Raw genomic sequence first — 22,510 nt, 5'->3', positions numbered from 1 at the left:
AGGCCCCACAGCAAGGGCACAGAACTCCCATGAGACCTAGAGGAAGTTTTTCCCAACACAGGCTCACATAGCACTTTTAGATACTGTGCTGACAATATGGGGCGAAAGTAGCATCACTAGAGAAGCAACAAACAGAAAAACCAGGCAGAGACACGGAGGCAGGCATAAAGTGCTGTACTTAGTGCCTCTATTCCACCCAGCAGGCCAAGTACTTTCAATACTTGTAGCAAGTTAAGATGGTTGAATGACCAAATTCCCTCGCTTGCACACCACAGGTGCCTCAGAAGGAGAAGCCTTTCAACCACTCACTGCGATCACTTTGGCTGAGCCCAAGAAAAGTCAACAGAAATGGCAGGAGCACATGCTGTATCTCTGAGGAAGTCCTCCCGCAGTCAGGCCAGGCAGCCATTACTGCCTGAAGCGTTTCTGACCGGCATTCGAGGGCACCAGGGCGGAGTGCGGCCTGCTGGCTCAGAGCGCTGCCAAAGCCTGCCCAGCTGCCCACACCACCCATCCGGAAAGCCGGCCACTGCCGGGGCCCTCCCAGTTCAGGAGCACACGCAGGCAGCAGAGAGCACGGGGCCCACCTCCGAACCTGCTCGCTTGCCGCCATTACAACCTGCGGCCCCAACACCTCAGCACAGCCATGCTCCAGCCAGCCAGGTGCCCACAGCCACACTGGGGAACAGCCTCAAAGGCAGCAAAGGTATTTCCCATGCAGACGGCTCACTAATAAAACATTTTAGGTGGGAACATCACGTACGTCTGCTGCCAAGAGCAGCATCTGCTTCTAGAGCAACAAATGTCTTTTCCACTCGTGCTCTGCACATCCTGGATGCATTAAGAGATAAGCAACATGCGTGCAGCAAGCACAACACAACAGAAGTATTTTAACACTATCATTTTAACACAGAAACTTTTGTATCTTCACCACGCAGAAGCCTGTTTCGGAGCTCAATGGCGCTCTCGGCAATTTCTGGAAACACAAACCTGCAGCGAAGGAGCACAGGGGGACCCCTGCAAACGCAGCTCACTGCTCCAGTAACCGCTGGTGTGCAACAGGCAGCTCTCTCACTATAACTTCTCCAAGTCTGAGTGAAGCAATAAAGTCTCATTAAGAAATAAAGACGCAGCTTGGCAAGTCAGTTTCAGACACTCTTGTTACAGCTTACTTCCTAACCAAGAGACAGTTATTAACTGACTGCTTTAAAAGCCAATGCGCAAACTGCAACTTTGCCTGCTGCTTTACACCATGTTGTACAAAGTACCAGGAGACTAGAAATTAAAAAACACATTTCTAGAACTGGAGGCACAGTAAGGGTCTGCCCCTCTTCAAGCAATACAGCACAGACTCAGGGCAAACATTTAAGGGTTAAAACTGGAACTGAAAACAAGTAATGCAGCAGGCAGCGTCTGGGGTCACGAAACTACTCAAGCAGCGGTTCTGAGCAGAGCCTTCTACAGTTCAGGCTACACAAGTTTAAGTCAAAAAGAAAAACCTCCTGTGTGAACACCTACATACAAATGTATCAGTACTTTCTAGCACTATAATTTGTGTAGCATCATTGTTATTATTTATATAGACTAGTAGTCTCTTTTTTTGTTTGCTGAATCACACAGTGTTGTCTGGACTATGTACTCGTTGCTTTTCACGCCTTTGACCACCAGCAGGATTAAAGAAAAATCCTTACCGTGCCAGCTATTAGTTTATATCAGCTTAAGATCCCACATCTCAAGTACACAGTTAAAATAAAAGCATTATTTAAATAGACATGTTTGAGAAAATAAAACTATGATTGCAGTAATGGATTTCCAAAGGAGTTTGACTTGCAATCTCACTGCCCTGATGACAGGCATAGGAGCTCAACTTTTTACTCCAAGCATGGCCCCGTAGGCTGCACCTCCCACCTCCGAGGGCCAGCAAAGGCTGAACAGCAGTGCTCACACGCCCCTGACAGACTGCAAACTACAGTGCACACCACAGCCTTCAGAGAAACCCTCTGAAGGACCAAAAGCAGTAAAGCATTAAGAAAACTGCAAATGACAGACTGATTGAGCGGAGCCTGGTATTCACCAACACTTTTTTTTTTTTTTTTAACACTAGTTATCAAGCAAGTCAGTAGTTTTCCTACCAAAACTAGAAATTGTTGACAAAACTTGCCTCTCAAAAAAAAAAAAAAAAAAAAAGGAGTTTCCTTCTGCCCACCAGAAGAAAATTAAGCTAGATATTAAAAATAACCTGATTACACTCTTGAGTAAACAAGCCAAGAAATGAAACTATTTTGGACTTCATGTGGTAATAATCTAGCAGGATGAAATACCTTCATATGCCTAGAATAGAAATCAGAAGTACAGATTCTAGAACAGCGTTAGAGCAAGAAATACATTTTGGCATCCAGTTGGACATACATGTGTTTGGACACCTCTGTGGGCATTTCCTGTATACATTCTTTTCTTTTACATGCTGAAGCTAAAGTTTCTTTCCATCTTCTGGCTCCTTAAAGCTAAAGCGACTGCAAAACACGAGGAGCAGAAAGCCAGTGCAGGCTCTGCAGGGCGGCCAAGGGGCTCCGAGGTCTGCAGCTGACTTTTGCATGAAGCAGAAAACTTCACCAGCGGCTGCTACAGTTTAAAGAGGCGAGTGACGCTATGCTTTTCCCAGCCTTGGAAAAACACGTTCACCAACACCTTGTCACAGGGAACGGGAAGAAAGGGGGGGTGGGGGGGGGGGGTGGGAGCTGTGCGTGAAAGTCAGGGAGACTCATTTCCCAGTAAGGAAATACTTTCTTTTAATGTGGGATTATGCACCTACGACCCACCCCGGCGGGTTAAAGCACTTTCAGCCAAGCTGTTCCTCTCGGGAGCAACCTGGGGAGCCCTGCCCGGCCCCGGCCGGCGCCGCACCCCCCTCCCGCAGCCCACAGCGGCATTTTAAACTGCGGGGCGGAGGAGGGGGATGGGGAAAAATCGAATCCATCGGGACAGCGGCGGTTCCTAGGCTGCGCACCGAGGCGGGAGGGCTTCCCCTTCCCGGCGGATGTCACCGAGCCGGGAGGCACAAAGCACATCCCTGCCGCCACCCCCGGGCCGAACACACCCCCTGCCGCCCGACGGCGCCGCGGGGCTCCGCCGCCACACCCGCACCCCCCCGCCGCGCCGCGCCGCACCGCGCCTCGCCTCACCTGCGGGGCCGGGCCCGGGGTGCCGCTCCGCCGCCGCCGGCAGCGCCAGGGCCAGCAGCAGCGGCAGGATGAGGCGCGGCGACCGGGCGCCCCTCCACGCCATCTTCCCCCTCCGCACCCGCCGGCCTGCCGCCGCTCCCCGCGCCGCCAGCCCCCGCGAGCGGGGGGAAAGGGGCCGGGCGTGGAAAACGAGGGGGAAAGCCCGGTGCCTGGGAGGGGGGGCAGACGTCGCGCCCGGGGTGCCGCTCCTCCTCCGCAGCGGGCAGCAGCGAAGGGCGCGGCGGCCGCCCCAGGCTTTATACGGCGGTGGGAGGACCCGGGCAGCGAGGGCACCCGGCGGCGCAACAGGAGCCGCTCGCAGCCGCCGCCCGGGTGCACGCTGCTGCTGCCGCCGCCGCTGCCGAGGGAGGAGCGAGCGCAGCGCGGCCAAGCCCCGCCCCGGCCCCGTCGCCCCGGCCGCCGCGGTAGGTGCGCGGGGCCGCCGCGGGCACGGAGCGGGCCGGGCTGCGGCGCTCAGCTGGCCCTGGGGGCGCGCTCGGCGGGGCCGGCCCTGCGGGAGCTGCACCCGCCTCCCCCTCCAACCGTTTCCTCAGCGGCGGACTCCCGATGAACGCACTCCCGAAACCTTAACGTTGTTCGGGAGGTCGCGGGCAGCTGCAGGCGCTCGTCTGCGCGCCCCACAAACCAACCCGATCCTTTCGGGGCTGGTGGCATGGGGACCGCGCTGCACGGCCGCTCTGCTGGTGACCCACGTACCTGTCAAACACCGTCATCTCACCATTCAGATTTCCATTGAGAAACAGTTCCAGGAACACCCCAAGAAATCACCACATCACTGAAGGCAAGCATGGTGACAACAGAGGTGGTGTACTGGCCCACCTCTGCTCTTTTTCCTACTGTGAGATGAGGTACAATAACAAAAAATACTGTAAACGTCTAAAAGTCATGTAAAATTATAAAAGCAGATGGCAGACTATTGGAATCAGCGTGGATTTACACCTTGGAAATACTATTTGAGGACCAAGGGCATAATCCAAACTAAAAATTAGTGCTGAAAGCAGGATTCATTTATTTGAGATCCACCTATATAATCGTCAAATAGACACCTCATTTTTTATCCTAAATGTCACTACGGGCCTAACAGATGTGGGTTTTTTGGAGGCACGGAGGAAAGGAAAAAGGGGGAAAGAAGGGAAAACCTGACCTTGGCTACTGCAACCAGAAGAACTGCATGCTTTTGTTTGGAACCCAGAGCCAAAATCAGAGCCTGCGTTATGTGCCCAGATGAATTTACAATTAATTGGGGGAGCTCATTCTTTCCGAACCAGGCAGCACACACAGCAGGGAGGGAGGTACAGCAAACCAAAGTAAAAGACTGAGTCCTCGGTCGTAAGGAGCTCCTGCAACAGAAGGCCCATGAAAGCAGCACCTGGGAAATACTGAGAACCTAATCCTCCAGTGGTGAAGCTGCAGTTGCTAACTACAGGAGAAACAGACAAGACCTTCCAGTTCCTGGTCAATTACTCCTGACCTACTTTTTCCTGCCACCTCTGTCAGGCAGGCAGAGATTCACCAGAGAACAAAAACTTTTGAACACAGACTATGACCACATTTATGCACGCATCCATGAACAGCCTCTGCTCGCTCTTCCAGCACCACTGCTCCCATCAGCGTTTGTAGGCACAATAAACTGCATTAGCTGAAATCAAGCAATGCCATGAGTGGGATGATACTGCAAGTACTTCTAGCTTCTTTTTTTTTTTTTTTAAAAAAAAACAAGTTCAAGAAATTAAGCCTATGAAAAATGAAGACGGAAAAAATAGTTACTATATCACAGCTGTAGTTTTAAGGTAGAAAACAGGTTAACAAGCATTCCAAAAGAGATTCTCAACAGATCAAACCTCACCTCAGATCCAGAACAGCTTAACAGTAACACTTGGAGACAAAAAGGAAGTGTGATTACAAAGCTGAAAAAATAAGAACTCACCAGGAAGGAATTAAATCACAAGAGACACGTAGAACATACTTACCACCACCAACCATGAAAAAAAATGACAGATTTCTTTAATAAAGTCTGAAGGGAAAAAGACAGGACCATTGGGCATCATTTCAGAATACCATGGAGATGATGTCATGGCTCTCACGGATGGGACAGGAAGCAGACAAAGCTTCAGCCCTGAGAATTGAGAGTAAAATCAGCAGCTGAGTATCACGTACATACACAGGGCTCTGAGAAATCACAACCTGGCACCTCACCTCTGTCACAAGCAGCTGGTTTCATCAGAGACTAATACACAGGTGCTGGAACAGCACTGTTAGGTGGAAACCAACATGCACAAAGAAGAGGGAGCACCTGAGAGAAATGCCAAGAGACATCCTGCTATGTACGTGCAAACAGTAGCAGAGAAGAATGAAAAGAATTAGTGAAAGACTATAAATATGCAATAACAAAAGAAATGGAAATATCTGACAAAGACAGATTTTTAATGTATGAGAAAAATGGGTTGCGAAAACTGTGATATAAACACTGCTCTTACCTGTAAGTGCAAGCTCAGACTTTGATGAAATACTTCTACATTTTCATGTTATTTTCTTTGGTCTCTTGAAGGCTAATTTCATTTTTAACTGTTCTTATAAAACGCAAGCTTTGCCCTCAGAGAGAAAACAGAGCTGAAAGCTACTCAAAACACTGCTTTCAAAACTGACAGATGTGGCCAAGACATCTCCTATCCCCAGAGGCTTCGCTCGGACATTGGCTGATGGAAGGGAAAATGCTTGTGAAACTTCAGAACTGAGCTCTGCCAGCTGTGCAGTGCCCAGGGGCTCTGTCTCACCCTGCCTCCACAGACACTTGAGTCATAAATGCTGCTTTTGTCCAGAAATACCAACTTCAAGGCCTGAACTGGCAGCTGGTGGTTGGCAGAGTCTTCAGCTCACCTGATGGTGTTGCAAGCCGCTTCAGTGCTGTATTACTGTTGTAACCTACTCAACACTTAAACCTCTGAACTTCTAAGTAGGAACTTACCCTCAGATCAAAATAATCTTAAAGAATAACATAGACAGTGTGTAATGTAATGTGCAAGTATGCCTGTTATGCTACAGAGGTTAACTCCAGAAACAATTCCTACAAATGTCCCAAGAAACAATCTCACATTCTTGCTACTGCCACCATTTCCTCCTTTGACTTTTGATTTTATCAAGGCTTTTTCCCTTTCCTCTGCAATAACGCGACTTCTTAATGAGAAATTAATCAGTTTGGTTAAGCAGGCATGGAGGAGGGGAGAGCATGCATTGATTGTTAGTTGTGGAGCTCTGAACATGGGAGGCCAAGGGGTTTTCTTGTCCTAAAGCTCCAGCAATAGGGAGCAAAACCAGAAAGGAAGAACTGCAAGCAGCCCTCACTTCAGAAAGTCACTGTGAAAAGTGATTTTCTAACCTCTCAATCAGTTGCCAAATTAATTTATTTTTTCTTCAGACCCAGTGCATTTTCAACAGATCAGCAATAGTATCTAGGATTCAGCTGACACATATTTGGGCAAAATTCTACCGGACCTCTCTGCAGGAGACAACAGCTTCCTGAATCGTTAGTAATCTCCGTTCCTTCAGTGCTTTTTTCCCTCAGGTGTCCAGACAGTTCTTTTTCCATCTCAGTAACTCCCTGTCTGTATCTGCCTATCCCTGTGTCCTCTTCCCCATCTCTTTCCTAGTTGTCTGTAAGAAATCAGAAGGTTGGCAACTTCCATCTTCCCCAAACCACCAATAGTTTTATATTTCAGAATGTGTATAGCTGGTGCCATATGGAATGGAAACAGACAGGATTCTTTGCATCGCCAGCCCATCACTGAAGCCAGAGGGAGGGGGGTCCTGTCGTAGGAAGCTGCCTTCTAAACTACAGAAGCTTCATACGAGAGACATTTTTCACATCCTCTAACTACTCTACATTTCACTCTTTACAAAAAAATATACAGTCTGTGCTCCTGTTGTGCTTTGCCTGTCCTTGAACTCATCTCACCTTGAATCTAGGCCTCAAAATATCTTCTGTTATTCTGGAGCTGCACTAGAATACCTTTTCCACAGATGCTAAAATGTAGCAGTGTTGGTCGCATGAACTTCCTTCCCTAATCTTACGACATTGATATTGTTCATTATATGGTAATAAAAACAAAAGATAAGAATAACAAGATCGGTCTGTGAAAAGCCATGGGACAGAAGGAATTCTCAACAATTCACCAGCAGCAGTATTTCAAGAATAAATAAAAAAATCATCAAGGATCCTAAATCTTCAATAAAGATCATAAAGAGTTTTCTAACAGATTATATATTTGACATATAGCAGCCAAAAGTCTATTTTGTCTGGGCAAAAGTCAGTCATTTCCCATGTATTTTCAACAGCAGCAGATCATTAGTCATTTGTTATGGAGAACAAATTCATTCCTCTCCCATTCTATTCTAGCTTTTCCTCTCAAATATCTTTCTAGTTGCATAAAGTTTGTCCTCCCTTTGTGTTACAGAGGTAATTCCATAGCCCTGTGATTTTTCTGCTGGGGTCAAGTGCATACAAACTGTAGAATTAAACAGAAGGTTTTGGCTTTTCTTTGTTGTATCGGTAATCTAATTTATTATCTAAAAGTAGTTACCTGAGTTCATCTTTGAACTTAGATTAGTGAAATGCCTTTAAGTTAGTAAGTCATATCTATTTTTCCACTTAAATTATTTGTGTGACCTCTAAAAAGAAAACACTAGTTTTGAATTCAACACATATCGCTATTGTACCTGAGTTGGGGTAGCTGAAAATAGGTGTTTGTTATAGAATAATACTAATAGAAATTAGCATTCCAAAGTAATAGAAAGTTTAAAAATCCCTTTTCAGTCATGGGAAAAAACGTTCTTCACATATATTTCACTTATATGCTCGTGGCTATTTTAATTTGACCACAAGCCAATGAGACACTAAAATTAAACTAGAATTAAAAAAAAAATTCTGTGCAAATTACATCAATATGAAGGTGAACACCCATCTGGCATTAATATGGCATTAAAACGTGCATCGCATTGCCTGACTTAGTATGTGTATGTGAGCTTTTAATAAGGGCCTCTTAAGTACTTCAATCCTAATAACAAACCTTCCATAGCCAATTTATTTCCAAGAAATCAAGTTAAATGTTATTGAAATTCTACTCTCGCTGTCTGAAAATAGTTTCTCTTTGGTTGCCTCCCTTTAATTTACCCTCAACTTCACTAAGAAGATTTCTTTGAGTTGCTATCCCAGTCTTGTTATTACGGGCACAATCAAGCCCATCGCTGAGATGTGCTGAGCTCTCCACAAGGGTTCTGAGACCCTGCTGATTTCAGTGGATGCTCAGCACCTTTTGCTGTTGAGTACTGAGTGAATCCTTTGGGCTATAGTCATAGTTTCTTTCCCAAGCCACCCAATCAGAAATTACTTTGTTTCATTCACTCATTTATAATTATAGCTATAAACAGCCCATATGAGAAAAAGATTAATAGTGTTAGCAAGCATTTCCAGGGTATAATCGGTTGTCATCCCATAGTTACTCAAAAGATTGAATGAGTGGCTTTGAAATTACAAGGAGAGTTACATTCTTTTACTGAGATGAAGCAGCGAGACATGAGTGCCCATGAAAAAGCCATGCTACGTTTTTGTCTGTGGTCCATCCCTTGGCATTTATGACATGATTGCTCCAGCCTCAAGGTCCTATCCTGCACTACAGAAGTCAGTGAGCATTGCAAAAGAATAAATCCTGCTGACCTGGCCTTAAACCAGATGCTTTAGATCTCCACCACTGCTTCTGGTGGACCCAAATGTCTGATCCCCATTTTTTGCTTTCATTGTATTCATTTTAATGTGATTTATATAGGCACAAGCAACTGAGAATTAAATCCTGCAGAGTGTGTCTTGTAAACCCTGCTGATCAGGGTTGATCTTGTAAAGAATTCAATCCCATCACCCAATATACTATAAAATGCTTCCCAGAACCTCAAATGAGAGGTGCTGAAATGGATAATTAATCATAATGACCAATTTAAAGTCTTGCTTTTGTTATAGTTTAGGGATACAGAAAAGAATATAATGGAAAAGGAACTGACATTCAAGAAAACTGGCTGAAAAAAATGGTTGTAAACATTTACTGTGGGATTAATAGGAACTTGTGGAAAAATGTGTTTATGAAATTGTCTGAAGCTGGGAGTCTATGTGAGTGCTCGTGTCTATGTCAACAAACCATCATAATGTAAAAAATGTTCCTCTGAAGTAAGCCTGTGGCACTAAACAGACTGAAGTGTCACATACGTATGACCAATAGAGGGGGGAAGGTCAGTCTGTGTTTTACAATAGTTACCCTAAAGCCTACTTTTTTTGTCATTTCAGAAGCTTAATGGAGACTCCTAGAGTGGCAATTTGGGAAAACCGCTGGAGCAGAGAAGCATGTCCCACAAGTATTCCCCTACGGGAAGACATCAGATTTCATACTCTCTATTACTGGAATGGTTTCGGGCAAAGTTTTTTTTCCTGCCACTGCTCTGGGAGTTTTATGACTGTTCTGCCTGTCCACAATGATCTCATTCTCTCCAGCTGACTTGTATAAGGTAAATAGAAACTGCTGTCTGACAAAACCCAATTTTGACAGGTAGGTCTTTTTAGTAATATAGTTTGATTTATAACAAAATTGCCATTAAGTTCGTCTTATTTCCTACTTCCGTTATGATCTAAATGAGGAATCCCAGATGGCCCCAGAACAACTTCTGGCAGCATTTCTGGAGCACTGGATTTGAGAGAGAAAGAAAGGAGATGGGCTGGCCATTATTTTGCTGCTGCTAGAGTCCCCTTGCACAAAGCCTTCCAACTCCCACTTTTCAGCAGGCATTGTGTGAAAGAGCAACCACGGGAAAGGTGAGGAAAAGCTAAGAGCCACAGACCCTAATTTAGTGCCTCTCTAAGCTGGTCAAAATACCATATGGCTTTGCAATACCCAACTATTTTGCCTCTTGACAAGAAAACCTTTCACAGGGAAAAAAAAAAGGAGGTAGCAGCCAATAAAAACAAGGCATGGAAAGTAAAAATACTATCTTTAAATGAACAGTTAAATACAGTCACCAGGAAAGTTGAGGCTGTGAGCAGTGTCCCTGACACGAGCAAGAAAACAAGAAAATCTCATGACTGAATCAGTAGGAGATTGTACTTTCAAATTTAGAAACATTTAGGAGCTAAATACTGCCTTTGAGAGTTTTTTTTCTCATCCTCTTCATCTTGCATTGCATGTGCCCATAGTTTTATTTGCTAAAAAGGGATAGGAAGGGAGGCTACATTCAGATCACTACTAGGGAACTTTCTCTGCAGAGCAAGGGCCACAACTGTTAACCCACACTAGTGCACTTAATCACTTAACTCAGTGACTGATAGGGCAAAGTGTGAGAGCAGGACGGATTCAGACCTTCAATACTGAAATAGGCAGGAGTTAATCAAGCAATGAAAAAGTTTTAGCTTCCATGATGTGTATTGTGAAAGTGAAATGCATTCAGTCTGGCTGCTTCTTGTCAATTGTACTTCTTAGGCCAGTGAGCAAAAGTACGCATGCTTTTTTTTAAGGCTGGGAACTTTACTGTTCTCAGCTTACATGGGAAAGGGCACAGAGGAGGCAAGCTTTGAATAGCAGCATAGTTTTTTATAAATGTGATCCACTCTGCATTCAAGACAACTCACCTATCTGCTGTTCAGAGAATGACTGGAATAAATTGAGATTCTCAAGAGGGCTCTTTTCGAAGGATTTGGAAATTTAATTATTTTTTAGCACATCATTCAACAGAAGCCAGAAGAATGGCTACTTTGAATCTTTGAAATAATTTCTCAGAGACTGCAGTTTGTGCTTCTGTAGTTGGGATGCTCAGATAGATGAAGTCTCTAGCTAAGGTAATTCTGATGACTTGTCCAGGTTGGCAAAGCCTGACATTGGACATCTTGCTCCTGTAGTCTGGGCTTTAGGAGGGTAGTTTCAGAGGTGATCTGGCTACTTCACTTCCAGATAATCTGAAGACTGTACAGTTCAAGGCAACATACAGATTGATTCTATATTAGGGAATGTGATGGAATGAAATTCCTTCCTATTTAAAGGAAACTACACAAACTTACTTTATGTATTGGAAGAAGGCAGCAACTTCCTCCAGAATGGAGAGGAACGTCATGATGAATAAACAGCAGGAGACACAGGTAGCCCAGAAGTGCTCCAGCACTGTGAATAGCTGTTCATAAAATCCCAAGAAGAATTAAGAAACTGGCCAAAATCACACAGAGTCTGAGCATCACATGCAGACGAGCCTAGGTCGCTGTTGTCTTCTACTCTTCCCTCTTCCTCAGCCTTCCTTCACTCCATCAAAAAGATATGTGTAGTATGTAAAGCTGTAGCCAAAATCACTTTTGTAGTGTTTAGAAGAATAAAAATCACAATACCCAACCTAATACTGTCTTCTGATAAACTGTGCAGGCAGCCTCTATTCCAGGGTACCTAAAAGAGGAGGGAAACTTGGTAAGCACAGAGCACACATCCCCAAGATGCTCCTAGTAAATAGCCACAAAATAGCCATCCTGTTGTCATAGCAAAGAAAAGGAGTAGACAAGTCTCCTATCCTTGCATCCCTGTACCAACGTAAGGATATTCGTGCCTTTGAGATATTTATGCATTAACAATATCCTTTGATGTAGCCAGAGAGAAATAAGGAAAATCTTATAATCGCTGTATCTGACTCTGGCAGGCAGCTACCTAGCAAATTATCACATCTGTAAAACCCTTACTTACAGGAGAGTCTTATTAATGCATCTGTCTCATTGTGCTTACATTCTGCCTGCTAGAATTCAGAATTCTGCTGAAATAAGGCTAGTAGAACTCACTGTAGCTCAGCTGTAATGCTTCCCACATGTAGTGGGGAATATTGATATTACTTGTTCTTGCATTTGGGTTCCCAGGGTGGGATTTGTACACCTGACTCAGGAAAAGAAAAATCAGTAATTGCTACTTTTCTTACTCTGCTTGGAAAGGCTGTGTAAACAGTTGTGTTAAGCCTAAATTGTTTCTAACCGAAGAGATCTGAAACAAATTATAAATAAAAATATCCTTTACACCAGTCATTTTCATATTATTTGCCTTGTGTGCATCCTCATTTTCAAGAAGCTGCTTCTTCACCTTTTCTACTAAAATATGCTTATGCAATGTAGCCAGAGCTGTATTAGCCTAGTCTCAGTGTAAAAGTTCTGCAGGTCCATACTTACTTCATTCTCCGTGTTTCATGACAGGGACATGTGACTACCTTTTAGCTCAGTCCCCTTTTATCGTGTATCATCTTTTGTTCTGCCAGCTCTGCATGGAGATGACTCAGCCACACCACCTCTAAGTCTGCCAGGCTGCTCCAACCTGGAACAGCACTCAGAAACATCAACACGCCTTTCCAGCCTTCAGTAAACACAGTCAGCCATGAGTACACTATTTCCAGTCACATGGCCTTCACCTTTTTTTCATGATCTTTTTGAAGCTGTTGGTTCATGAGATGTGAAAGTCAGATCCCAAGACTGTGGATCACTTAATCTTCTCACTGTGCATGTTTTTTTACTCCAGTCATTTGGAGTGTTTGTACCTCAACTGAATGCAGAGCAAGGGAGATGTTGGATCAGGCCCCAGGAGGTTAGTGCTATCTGAAAGATTTCAAGCTGCCAGATGAATAAAAGCCATGTATCCATTCAGTGTCCATGAAAGTCATTTTGAAATTATATTGTGTGCAAGAAACTAGGAACTACTACAAATGTTACTAGTGCCTTATTATAAGGCAAGGCATTTTTTTTTCAACCTTGCTTTCCTAAATAGCGCTTCCATATTATAAACAACTTTTGAAGTTTTTCCAAGATAAAAACTGTTCAGTGAACATCTTTCCTCAGACAGGAGCATTAAGTAATCCTAATAGATTACTATTGTTAATAATAATTTAATTTTATTATTGCTATCAGTTTCATAAAGCTGGTATTGTTTGACTCCAGAGGAGCATCAGACACATTGTGCACAGCTTTGTAGTGACAGTCTGCAAAGGCCTACCAAGCACCATCTGGGCTAGCAGGGCACTAACAATCTGAATGATGATGTTGAGAGTAATATTAAATATTTACTGAGCCATCAAGACTCCTCAAGTCACTATATAAAGCTGTTGTGAGGTATTAGTATTGCCACAGGCTATTCATGGTACTCAGTTTTAAAGTTCCCCCCCTAAAGACAATAGTGATAACTTTCCCAGCTTTCCCACCCAAAGAATCACTTGCTCCCAAAACAAAATATAATCTTTAAATTGGACCATGCCTGAAGTAGCTACCAAAGCCAGAGAGCACACTATGTTGCAATTTCCAAAGGAAACCACAGACAAGATAAAGGCAGGAAAAATTCCCCTTTAAATCACAGCAATTCAAGAAAACCCATACACTGCTTAAAGCCAGACTTCAAAACCTCAGTTGCAGCCTGCTTCACTTCTTGGTACCTTGTGTGTCTTTTTCCAAATCAGTGTCAGAGAGGATGAAGATTCTTGTTGTAGTAAGAGTAAGCCATTTAATCCTGCTTTTCGTATCTTCCAGCTGCTGTTCATGAGCAGCCCAGCTTGCTGTATATCACTATGCATTTGTTCTTTTGAATTATTATAAATAATTCTCTAGTTCTCAAACATTATTTTAGCATTTAATTACCCCTGTGCTCTAGGACTATAATTGAGACAGCTAATGGTGCAGCTGAACATAAGCTTCCATAAACAAAAGCTGTGCATTTGAACTCAACTGCACGTACACCATCCACACACTTTTTCCACTCTGGCTGTTTCTCCCTGCAGCCAATTGGGGAAGATGTTTTCACCATGACCCCACCATAGATTACTCCACATCAGACCAACAACTAATTGGAGTAGGGAAAAAACTACTGGTGAGATGTCCACGGTTTTCAGCCAGTGTGCCAAGAGCCTCAGACGAGATGCACTCCCTCTCTCTCTTGAAAAGGATCAGCGCTCCCAGGCTGACCTTCAAAGCCGAGCTCTGTTTGTGGGAGTGTGTACTCTTCACCTCTAACAGAAGGAACTTAATGCAGCACTGACTGTATTTGCTTTTCATATAGTGCAGACAGGGGATATTAGGCAGGGATTTCCTTTACAATCACCGTTTATATCATTTACTCTTTCTTTTCATCCTGGAGAAAACCTAACTTTTTTCCCATGGAATTTCTCTTAAGTGAGTCACAGAAGTCAACTGTTGCCCAGGCACTTACAGGAAAGATAGATTTACATTTTATGTCTGTTTTTAGGAATGCTCTTCTGTCACACCATACATTTCAATGACTAAATTAGGTCATTCCTTTGTTTTTTCCCCCCTTTGCATTGTAGAGGAAAACAGACGTGATTTATCAGTCTGTCATTATGGAGGAGGCTTGATTCTGAGTTTGTCCACCCACTTCGAAGTCGTCCCAAACCTCAGTCTGTGATTCCCATCATTTTGGGGCTCCACAACTGGAGAGCATGACTGGGCAGAGAAAGGCTTTGATACTTCAGTGATTAAACATTTAAAAAACACCTACTTTAAATGATGGATGGATGACAGCAAGTAAGCAGCATCTCTCTGTGATGTGGTCTCCCCATGACCCACCAAAAAATATTTGGCAGTAAGCAAAGATTCAGAAAACAGGTCCTAGCAAATATGCTTTGTTTCTCCACGTATGCTGTGCCTCAGATGGCTATTCATGACAAGTCACCGGGAGACGGCATGTGCTACTGGCAGCAGGACATACAGCCACTAAGCACAACACCTTGGTCCTCCCAGCTGCTCTGAGATTGCACCCTATAGCAGGGCTACAGGGAACCCTGTGCCTTTTCAGTGGTGATAGAGGAAGAGAATACTGCTTTTAAGATGATTCCTGTGAATGCTTTTCAGCCTTCTACACATTTTAAACTTAAGGAATAAAAAAGTCTTAATTTTGCACTAAAATTCATTCAGGAGTTGCATATGTAAACTTTTAAACGAAAGTAACCTTTTGCACTAGTCATCAATATTAGCAAGGAACTGATGGGACTTAGAAGAAACTTAGTTACTACTCCACAGACACAGAAATCTCCACTAAACAGGGCATTGTAATTAAATTTAATACAGTCATTAATTCAAGTATCATTATTTAGGTAATTCCATCATATATGAAAATATAAAAACCTTATGCACAAATACCAAGAGCATCTTCATAATTCTAGCTGATTGCTTTTTTTCCCCTTTCTTTTGGGAGAAAACAAATTGTAGTTCTTATATTTTATCACAAGAAGAGACATTTGATCAACTGTTCTGACCAGAATGTCACACTAACATTGCATTCCTCTTGCATACCCTCATATTACAGACAAGAACATGAGTTAAATTAAAACATTTTGGTCCCCAGCAGAGTAAACTGTTGATGCCATGCTGACAGCCTGTTAACAACAACCATCAGTGGAATTGCTGTGGGAGTCTGTAGGAAGGCATATGCAAATGCTTTATCAATACAGATTTACCTCAGCAGCAAAAAGGGCAGACAGCATCAGTTGTTGTGGCCTGGGTGGACATGCCATATTCTTCCTTGTAGCCAAAGAAAAAGCTCTTAAATCAATGTGAACTGCAGGTAGATAGCTTAGGTGGAGTGGACGGTGACAATCTCAGGGAAGGCATGACCTTTCAGGAATTGCAGCGGTTTTCCATGCACCTGTAATCAGGCAGCAGCAAAGCATGTCTCCAAGGAAAGTGCTCATCATGCTCTCTTATCCAGTCACTCCAGCCTGCAGCTTGATTATGCTGGGATTTGAAGCCCTAATATTTTTAGCCCCTTCTCTTGCTTTTTTCCATTGTCAGCAAGTATATTTGTATTTTTAAATGGCCACATTCTCACCTTAAATGTACGTACCAAAAATCCCTGGATAGAAATACTGGTGTGGCTGGATCTGAGCTGAGACGCAGAGGTTTATCAGTGATGTGAGGTGCCCTCTGGACCAGGCAGCTAATTGCCTTTGACTTCGCCGAGCTTTGGCTCAATAGGATTCTGAAGTCAAACATATTTCATAGATGTTTACACTTCATTACATCTTTCTGAAAAAATAAAAACTTGACTAGTGCATATTTCTGTTTGCAAATTTGGCTTGAGTTTATCTGATAGTGAAAGCTTTTGGTCAATTTCACCACATAATTACTGAAGAGCAAATCCCCAGGAAAAACAATTTGCTGTAAAGATTTTGTATTTGCAGCTTCAGAGGCATTGATTACTTGATGTTTTACTCTGGCACCACATTGTAGTAGCTCCCTGAAAGCATACCTAACCACTGACATTTTTATAATTTATTTTTCATTACTTTTCTTTAATATGCATGTTTGCACAAATATTTCCTTCAACTGAATTTATTGCTTAGGAAGTTGAACACTGTAAATGGAACAAAAACATATATAAGTTTAGTTGATTTATTCAACAGAGATTTTACCTTCCTCTCTTGCTTCTTCTTTACCACTGAAATATTAACTATTTACTCTTTCCTCTTCTTTTTTCCTTTTTTTCCCCCATGCAAAATGTGTGCTGCAATGCACAGGTAAGTTCTTGTTCATTTCAGTGGCTGGCTTTAATTCTTCGTGCATTTCAATATTAGCTTACTACCTCTCATGGCCTTTCCAAAGTTTGTTCAGTGGAAAAAGAGGACAGGGCACAGTGAGCCCTTGTCTGTGTTGAACAGCTTCGCTTGTATTTCTTTTCTGTCCTAAGCTGGCAACAAGCAGAATACGGACATAAACAGAGTGCCGGCAAGCTCAGCCTCAGTCCACTGAAAGACCTGTATGTTCCAGGAGCCACAAATTCTGCTTCCTGAAAAATAAGAATTTTTTTGACACAATAAAGCCTTGGTTCTACTGTGCAGCCATACTCACTGGGGTAAAAAAATAGTTTTAGACCAGTTAAAAAGTTAAAAAGAAGGACTGGAGGACTGCAGGAGTAAAAGATGACAGGATTTAGCTGCTAACATGCAGGTCTTTGTCAAATATACAAAACCCTTGCAGTATTAGGATTCATTTTGTTCAAATTCCTCAGGGCAAGTGTTGCTGTGTGTCATACTGTGTGGTTGGAGAGAACCACAGTAAAACCAGGAGATAGAGCTTGAGCTGAAATATCAACTGGGGGGACTGGGAAAGATCATAAAGAACTGAAGGAACAACCTATAGAATGTAAAGACAGTTGGAGTGAGCTCATCAGTGATATACATGCCAACTCGGTTGTCTAGTACGGTATAACTACATAGAAAGTGGATCAGCACAAAGCAATGCTTGTGCAAGTTCAGATACTTCAGGAGGTTGTGCTAATCAAATTGTGGCAAAAAATCCCAACATTCAGGAGGAACTGTGCACTTACACAAGAAGGACTATACTTCAGAGCAGGAACATGCAGCCAGGACCTCAATTACGAAACATTATTGCACTGACATTCTGGTTACACACCAGTAAAATGCTGCTCTAAGCCACCAAGTCAAGGCAGCCCCAAGGTCTTTAGCATCTTCAGGATTAAAATCTATGTGACTGGGTCATTTCAATTAGCAAGTTGCCTTTTGTTTATACTTTTCTTCTTATGAATAGCTTTAATTATAGCCTTCACCACAAACCCTAGCTTCCTCAGTTTGCGTAGGAGTTTTCACCAGCATTTGCCACCCACTACTCGCTCTTGCGGCTCTGCGCTGGCTCGCTGCATCAGCATGGTTCCAGCACTGCGGTGCCAGCACCATCTCCCAGCTCTGTATGCAGTGCTATGGCATCGTTGCAGTATTTGACCACTTACCTCTGAAATACACCTCTGTCCATGCTCCTTGCAGTTGTGATGTAGGTGGCACAGGAGTTCCTGCTGCTGAGCTCTGTGTCACTCCCTCTCCATAGCACAGTCAACAGGAGGCTTCTGGCCAGGAGGCGGCCAGACCAGCAGTCCCTGCATTGCACTAGCCCACTCCCCAGGTTTTTTTTGACATGCCTTTGTAATCAGGGACTGAAGCTGGTTGCACAGCAGGACTAGCAACACTGGGAGATGCTGAGGTCCTGGCCCATACAGCACCACCACAGGCTCCCCTCTGCGTGTGCTGTCCAGCCTCATACCAGTTTCTGTTTGTTCCTCAGCAAATGGCAATCAACAAAGGAGAATTATTGACTTCCTCAGATGCTACTAGCTACCCCGGTTCAATAACTAGGTCAGCTGAAGTTAAACCAGCTGAGGCTTGAGCAGCAAGTTTAAATCTAAAAAAGAAGAAAGAAGTAAAAATACAACAAAACCCTGGGGGGAAGCCTGGAGCAGGTTTCCAGCCCCTGGCCCTAGGTCTCTGTCCCATCCCTCACCCTCTCCTCCACTGCCCTGCTGTGCTCACCATCCGTGTTGCAGCTCTGCACGCTGAAGCCATCTCATGTCTAGGGGGCTAAATGCACCTCAGATGTAAATCAGTGACACTAAACCAGCCATGAACTTATGTTTGCTTTGATGTATCCTACTGCGATAAGATTAATAACTTTTTATGTTGTGTAGTAAATTATGACAGAAATCAAAGTCCAGTTCCAAATTCTACCATTTACCAAGCCTAGTGCAACTTTAAGAACATTACACAGTACTTCTCTGGGGTTTTTAAATCAATTGTTGTTTAACATACTCTCACACACATTTTTTTAATTTTCCTAGTGACACATAATTGCATTTGAAGCTTAAGATTTTGCAGTTTTGGTGGGAAAGACACATCTAGCTTTCCACACTCACGGAGAGAATACATACTTTGGAGATAGTGTAATACGAAATTCTTCCACTTGAGAAAATCAGAATGACAACTAATGAAACTGCCCGTGAATCTCAAGAGCAGGTTTTAAGCAGTGAAAAACCAATTCCTGTGCTAACACTGCCACCTATTGCCGCCCGTTGAAAACCAGGAGAGAGCCCTTGTAAATCCCTGTTCACACCTCTTCCCCCTCTTTGGTATTTGTTGCAATGCTTTCATGTGTATTTTCTCCTCATTGCTGTCTTTAATAACATAGTGTTATCAGGGGAAAAAATGCAAATAAATCCAAAACCAAGTGATATGTCAAATGTATCTGAAGAACAGAGGATAAAGTCTCTCCAGAACAAAATCAGTGATGTATGGAAGTCTCCCTGTGAGTGGTGACAGGGAGCTGCCAGAGTCCTAAAGCAATCTGATCCAGTACATAAGCATAGCATGTATAACTATATATATATATATATATATATATATATATATATATTATCACAAAAGCACATACAGAGCCCTGATCCAACACAACAGAATGTTTCACTAGCTGGGCTCTTCCCTCCACCTTGTGAAAGCTGCACTTTTTTTTTTATTCTTACCCTCTTGACCTCTTTCTATTTTCTGTGGGGATTTTATACCTTTTTTACCTCCAGTCTCACTAATTTTAAAATCAAATATTAATTACCATATGATTGCTTTTTGCTTGACATGGCTTCTTTATCTTGTGGTGTAGTGGTTTCCCCTCCATGCAACCTGTATCTCTTGCCTTGCCCTGGTCATGAGACGTTCCCTGCAAGTTTCTGATTTCACAATGTCCACCCTGGCATCATCCTTTTACCTTTTCCATTTATCAATTTCATACATATTCCTGTCACAAATTATTAGCATTCGTATCATACAATGCCCATTAGTCAAACACTTGAGCCATGCAATTTTACAATACGTTCCCTCAAAAAAAGATTTTATTTTCTTTATTACCCCTAGCATTTCCAGTGAGTTACCCCTGCAGCCACAGTAAATAAGCTAAATTCAGTTCAGGAAAGCCAGTTGCTTGCTTCTTCCCTGACTCATCTTTTATTGTGCCAGCCCTACTCTTGCTGTCAGCTTTTGGTCAAAGTTACTCTCATTAGTAAAACCAAGATGAAGTACATGAGGAATGTAAGGGCTGTCTGTGGGTCTGCAAAAAGACCCAAGGAGGCCTTTTCATGAATGTTGCTAATGTAAATGATGATGTTTTTAGGAGGCCAACTGTAATACAACATACTTTAAAAAAAATGTTCCTCCTCTTCTCCAAGTAGCAAAATTACTCTCTCCTCAGTTAGCAAAAACCCAGTCTTGAATTAATGATGCTTTTCTACTGAGAAACATCATTTAAATGATGCCTTTCTGTACTGTATAGACCCCAGGGTTTCATGAAGTGACTGTTGAAAAACTTACAGGGATGATACAGATGGAAAGGTCATTAACAGAACCGGAGAAATCCATCTGCAAATATAATTCTGTAAAAGTTTTATATAACAGTTCTATCTAACTGAGATGGCATTGAATAACAGGCAGTATGCTCAAAGTCTTCTAATGCTTTCCAAAGCCTGCATTTGTGGGTAAGGGGATAAATCACTGTATTGCTTATAGTCTGACAGATGAATAGTGGAGAGTTCTAGAGTCTAGTGACTTATTAAATATGCGTGCTGTTATGGGTTCTTCCAAAACTGAGAAAGACAGCTCAAAGAATTATTTATTCTGCAGTTAGTGCAATCAGTTTCAGAAATGAGCAAGTGAATATAGCCATCTCCAGAAGTTACTGAAAAATTTAAGGAATAAGCATTTTTCAATTAAATATCATTGTGAGAAAGTGAAAGATACGAAAAAGGTGCTAAAATGCTGTTTGGTTAACTAAAGAGTTATCCCTTCATCACTTCAGTTAGGACTTCTTATGCAATATTTTTACCTTCATGAGACACGTGAACCATTTCACAAGACAAAAATTTATGAGCTGTGTAACCAGTATCACAGTTATCCATTTACCCAACTGATGAAAAGTTCCCCCAGTCCAGTGTGCACTCTATCCTTTTATATTCTGAGGTTGTCGAACTTCTTTCCTGTTCTTACAACAATTCTTCAAATATAAAAGGTTTGGCTTGAACATTTTACACCTTGCTATGTAGCTGGATTCACATACTAATTCTCTTGGGTTATCTAATTCTTCACCTTATTTACTAATTTTGCTAAATACATGGTAAGGGAATAAGCTGTAGCAATCTGACCACTGATTTTATGGCAGCATAAAATCAAAAAATCTAAATGACAACAGCACAACTTACACAACTTCATTGATGGGTTTCACTGTATTTGAGAAACCTGTTTGTAAGCAAAGATCTTTGCTTTGATTACACTTTACAGAATGTTACTGCTTACAACTGCAATTCTGCTGAAGATACAAGAGTTGCAACATCTTTTCCAACACATCTTGATGTGAAGCTGGTTGGTTTTCACTGTTTGCATTCTCACTCCCTTACTGCTCTACAGAAATGTACTTGGATTTTTCTACATAATTTTGTATGCAAGGTTGTTGGGGCAATAGTGCTTCCAGGACTTACTCACTTAGGTGAATACCTGAGCACAACACACGAACATAAAATTTTGAATTACTTGGAGGAATGAAAAGTCAGCCTCCTGGTTATGTCCCATTATCCCAAGGTCCTAATACCTTATTTAAATTTGCATACACTCCCCAGTTTATTGTCAAGGGACAAATTTATAATGCAAGAAGCTTTGCAGCATAGGCAAATGTATCACTGTTTTGCCTACTTGCAAAATATTATTCCACCCATTCTTCAAACAGGCACAAACAGACCTCACTCTAATGCAAAATGTAAATTGAAATTCTATACAGGACCTGCCATGGAATTAAATAGGTATTTTCAAATATCTCTGAAAAGTGTTTATGGAATATTTGAGTAACTGTTCTCTGTTGAAAGTGCAGCTATTGAACATGCTTGAGCCTGGGACTTCAAAGCTACAGGCAGGCCTGAAGTTGTGCATCACCCCTTGCAGGAAAAATAATACTGATGGGCTTAGCCATGTGAATCCCTACAGGACAGGTCTGGTCCTGGTTGTGTTACTCTGGTTTCTATATGTGTAGCTTCTATCCCTCACTGAACCAATCAGAAACTTTTAGCAGATTTTTAGCAAGACTGAATTTTCAGTATCTCATTAAGAGTCAGCCAATAAAGCACAAAATACTTTCAAAATAACAATAATTAAACTCCCTAAGAAGAGTGCTGATGAATCAAAACTGCACCTCCAGCAATCCTTATTATTAAACACACTATATTCAAGGAATTTTGCCTTTAGCAGCAGAAGCTATCTTTAACAAGGCATAATATACAATTCTAAAGACTTTCAGAACAGTCTAGATTGTTGTCATGAGTTTGTACAATTCTTATAACATCAAAGAGAGTCCAGGTACCTAGAAGCAATGGCACTCCTCTTTTCCTCTGCTTTTGACTGATCAGGAGTAA

At 42.6% G+C, this 22,510-nt stretch overlaps 1 protein-coding gene across 4 annotated transcripts in view; it reads right to left on the bottom strand.

The window, feature by feature from the left end:
* PLOD2 (procollagen-lysine,2-oxoglutarate 5-dioxygenase 2) overlaps positions 1–5,240 on the bottom strand; it is a 56,720-nt gene extending 51,480 nt beyond the window's left edge. For 2 of the 4 annotated variants that reach the window (XM_080410467.1, XM_080410468.1), the window contains exon 1: positions 5,213–5,240. In XM_080410467.1, the coding sequence (XP_080266593.1) occupies positions 5,213–5,225 (13 nt within the window). In that variant the 5' untranslated portion in view covers positions 5,226–5,240. Of the gene's footprint in view, positions 1–3,182; positions 3,561–5,212 lie in introns of those variants that run through there. The other 2 variants (XM_080410470.1, XM_080410469.1) reach the window with 2 other exon arrangements.
* Between the last annotated feature and the right edge of the window lie 17,270 nt (positions 5,241–22,510).

This window comes from Falco punctatus, assembly GCF_963210335.1.
Source record: "Falco punctatus genome assembly, chromosome: 13".
Lineage (NCBI taxonomy): Eukaryota > Metazoa > Chordata > Aves > Falconiformes > Falconidae > Falco > Falco punctatus.
Note: the sequence above shows the minus strand (reverse complement) of the source record. Positions and strands in the feature narration are given on the sequence as shown.